The sequence below is a fragment of the Poecilia reticulata genome, linkage group LG2 (genome assembly GCF_000633615.1).
Source record: "Poecilia reticulata strain Guanapo linkage group LG2, Guppy_female_1.0+MT, whole genome shotgun sequence".
NCBI lineage: Eukaryota > Metazoa > Chordata > Actinopteri > Cyprinodontiformes > Poeciliidae > Poecilia > Poecilia reticulata.
Window position 1 is genome coordinate 6202878 of NC_024332.1, and position 2857 is coordinate 6205734.

The following is a 2857-nucleotide window of genomic DNA, read 5'->3' on the forward strand; positions in this document are numbered from 1 at the left end:
CTCTGATTATAGTCTTTTTTGTTTTGTAAGTGGATTTACAAAAAACTACTTGGCACCAAAACCCACCATCTGCTCAGCAGCTCTAAATCCTTTCTTCAGGTCTGAAAGCTTTGTTCTAATCTTACCAAGAGAACCCCAATACATTTGATGGAAAATGTCTCAGCTGCAGCTGTGCATAGATAATGAGAGAGGAGCCCAAAAGGAGGAGAAAAGCGGGGCGAGGGAGAATGGGGGCGGGGGGGGACGTCTGCAGTACCTTGTGACTGCTCATGATCCGTGGAGCCAGCAGCGACTGCTGGGTGCGTATCACCTTCTTCCTCTGCTTCAGCTCGCCCATCAGCACCTTCGCCCTCTCCTCCTGCTTCCTGTGCAGGGCCAGCAGCTGCTCCCGCTCGCCGGCGGCCACCGCCAGTCGCTCCTCGGCGCCGCGCAGGTTGGCGCTGAGGACCTCCTGGCAGTGCAGGAGCCACTCCACCGAGAGCTGCGCCAGCCGCAGCAGCTTGACAAGCGCCGGGTCCACGGGGCTCTGGCACCGCTGGCAGCGCTCGCCGTCCAGGCTGCAGAAGGTCACGGTGCCGATGTGTTCCTGCAGGGCATCCACGTCCAGCTGGCTCGCCACCAGGTCCACGTCCACAGCGTTGATGCGCCGCCAGTCCACGCTCTCGCGGCGCGGGCGGAACTTGAAGGCGGCCGGGGCCGGGGCCATGCCCGGCGCAGAGTGCTGGCTGAGCGGGGAGTTCAGGAGGGAGGGGATCCCTGCCGACGAATGGGTCCCCTGGGCGTCGCTGCTGTAGGGGTAGTACACTCCATCGTGAAATGGCTGAAACAAAGAGCAAAGAGCTCATCTGAAGACAATCACTATTCAGTTCACGTTTTCATCAAATGTCCTAGAAAAACCTCGCAGCTACGAGAAATGAGGCAAAACAGCAGCCGACGGAGCCTCTGTCCTGCCCTGCTTACCATCCTTCACTCGGTGAGGTCTCCTCTCCGGTTCCGCCCACCCCCTTTCAGGCAGCTCAAAGCGTCAACGGGCGCGTTACCATGGAGACAGAGACCAGCGTCCCTGGGGAGACCAATGTTATCAAAACACCGCAGGCAGTCGGCAAATGTTCGTCCCTGTGGAGCACATATTCGTCTGAATGTATGGAGAAGTTAATATTAGATTTAACAGTTTGGATATATTTTAAATAGTGATAAAAAAAAAAGAAGATAGCAAATGAAAAGTGGAATTTAACTTACCTACCAGTGTGTTACGGAAAATGGTTTCCGGTGCTAGCAGTGGCTAATTTGTCAGTGTTTTTGAATTTCAGGTTGGGGCAGGCTTTTTTTCCCCCCTTCCACTCCAGCTTGGACCGCTATCCAAACAAAGCAAAACAAGCCCGAACCTGTCTTATCCACAATTCCGAAGTCTTAAATTGCCGTCCAAATTCAAAACATCTCTATATATATATTAAAAAACTCAAAACTCAAAGCTTTTTTCCTAGAGTCAGTTGTATGCCGAAGCCGTTACCTAGCTAACGGGGAGTTTTTAGAAACCGCTTTAAAAACACATTTAAAACAAACGCACCCATCACTTACAACAACAGGAGATGTATATCAAGTTTTAATTTAGCATTTTCTATCAAATAAACTTACGGTAGTAGTCGTTTCGTTCAGGTAAAGCCTTTTAAAAAAGTTTTTCATCGACGACACCTCAGGCAGTTTGTGGGTGACGTAGCTGCTGGTCTCCACATTCCTAAATCCCTGCTCGGTTGGAAAAGAGGGGCCGCCATGAAGTTAACGCTAAAGAACAAAACTTCCGGTCAATACCTTCAAAGTAAAAGACTACAACTAAATCTAAGTACATTCAAACAAAAAGGGATTTTTTTTAGCACATTAAATGGCCTCTGTGGCCTCTCTGAAAGTTTTACTTCCATTAGCCGAGTCCACATCTCTATAATATTTTCTACCATACTGAATAAAGTTAGCCTTTTTTAAATTTTCTCTGGAGTACGAAATGTTTCCAGAAGGTTCCTGGCACAGTCAGTAAGTTTCTGTTAAGACACCCTTAAGACACATTGAAGCTGGAACTAAAAAGAAACATTTCTTGGTGGAAACAGTTATGTTCCAAGTTGAAACTTTTACCTTTCTGGAAACCTAAAGACTAAACCCTGTGCCTGATGGTTCTCTAAGGGTAATAAAACGTGATTTCAGAAAACTTTAGAGGAAACTTTCTCTAAAACCTGCATGGTGTAGGTTTTAGAGAAACTTTTTCAAGTTTTAAAATATGTACTCTAAAGAATATCCATTACAGGTTCACACTGGGACAATTCTAATGAACTTCAGAGAATGTTCTCTGAATGATTTTTTAATATGCAGTGAAACAGGAACTGAATGGAGAATGTCTAGGAACCTTTCTCTAATGATTCAGATATTTGGGGAACATCCCCTAAGGCTCCCCTATGATCACTCTGAAAAAGTTACAACTTAGGTTTCCTCAAACAAGTGTTACCACTTAGTTTTAAGACGTTTTTATATGTAAACCATAAGTTAAACAGATGCCAAGTGCATCATGGACATGTAAAACTACAGCACCCATTTCAAATTGTGAATGTCTAATGCCTAACTTTTAATTTGAAACTACAGCCACTCGTTTCCGATGTTGGTCCGTCTTTTATGTTGCAACTTGCAATGAGATGGGGGGATGGGAGAAGACAGCTTTGAAACAGAGGGGGAGCCTAATGGGATGGTGACTTTGAGGGTCCATTCGGAGGAAGGAAACTTTTTTGGAAACATATTACCAGACATTGACAATAATAGATTTCCTTTCTTCTTTCTTTAAGTGACAAAAAGAGAAAAAAAAAACTAAGTTTGAACT

At 45.7% G+C, this 2857-nt stretch overlaps 1 protein-coding gene across 11 annotated transcripts in view; it reads right to left on the reverse strand.

Moving 5' to 3' along the window:
- The window catches only part of dzip1 (DAZ interacting zinc finger protein 1), a 19275-nt gene extending 17508 nt beyond the window's left edge, over positions 1 to 1767 (reverse strand). For 5 of the 11 annotated variants that reach the window (XM_017303740.1, XM_017303738.1, XM_008425420.1 and 2 more), the window contains exons 1-4: positions 1636 to 1767; positions 1240 to 1355; positions 961 to 1135; positions 257 to 820 (exon numbers count right to left, since the gene is read on the reverse strand). In XM_017303740.1, the coding sequence (XP_017159229.1) occupies positions 257 to 820; positions 961 to 963 (567 nt within the window). In that variant the 5' untranslated portion in view covers positions 964 to 1135; positions 1240 to 1355; positions 1636 to 1767. The remainder of the gene's footprint in view (positions 1 to 256; positions 821 to 960; positions 1136 to 1239; positions 1356 to 1635) is intronic. The other 6 variants (XM_017303739.1, XM_017303737.1, XM_017303735.1 and 3 more) reach the window with 6 other exon arrangements.
- Between the last annotated feature and the right edge of the window lie 1090 nt (positions 1768 to 2857).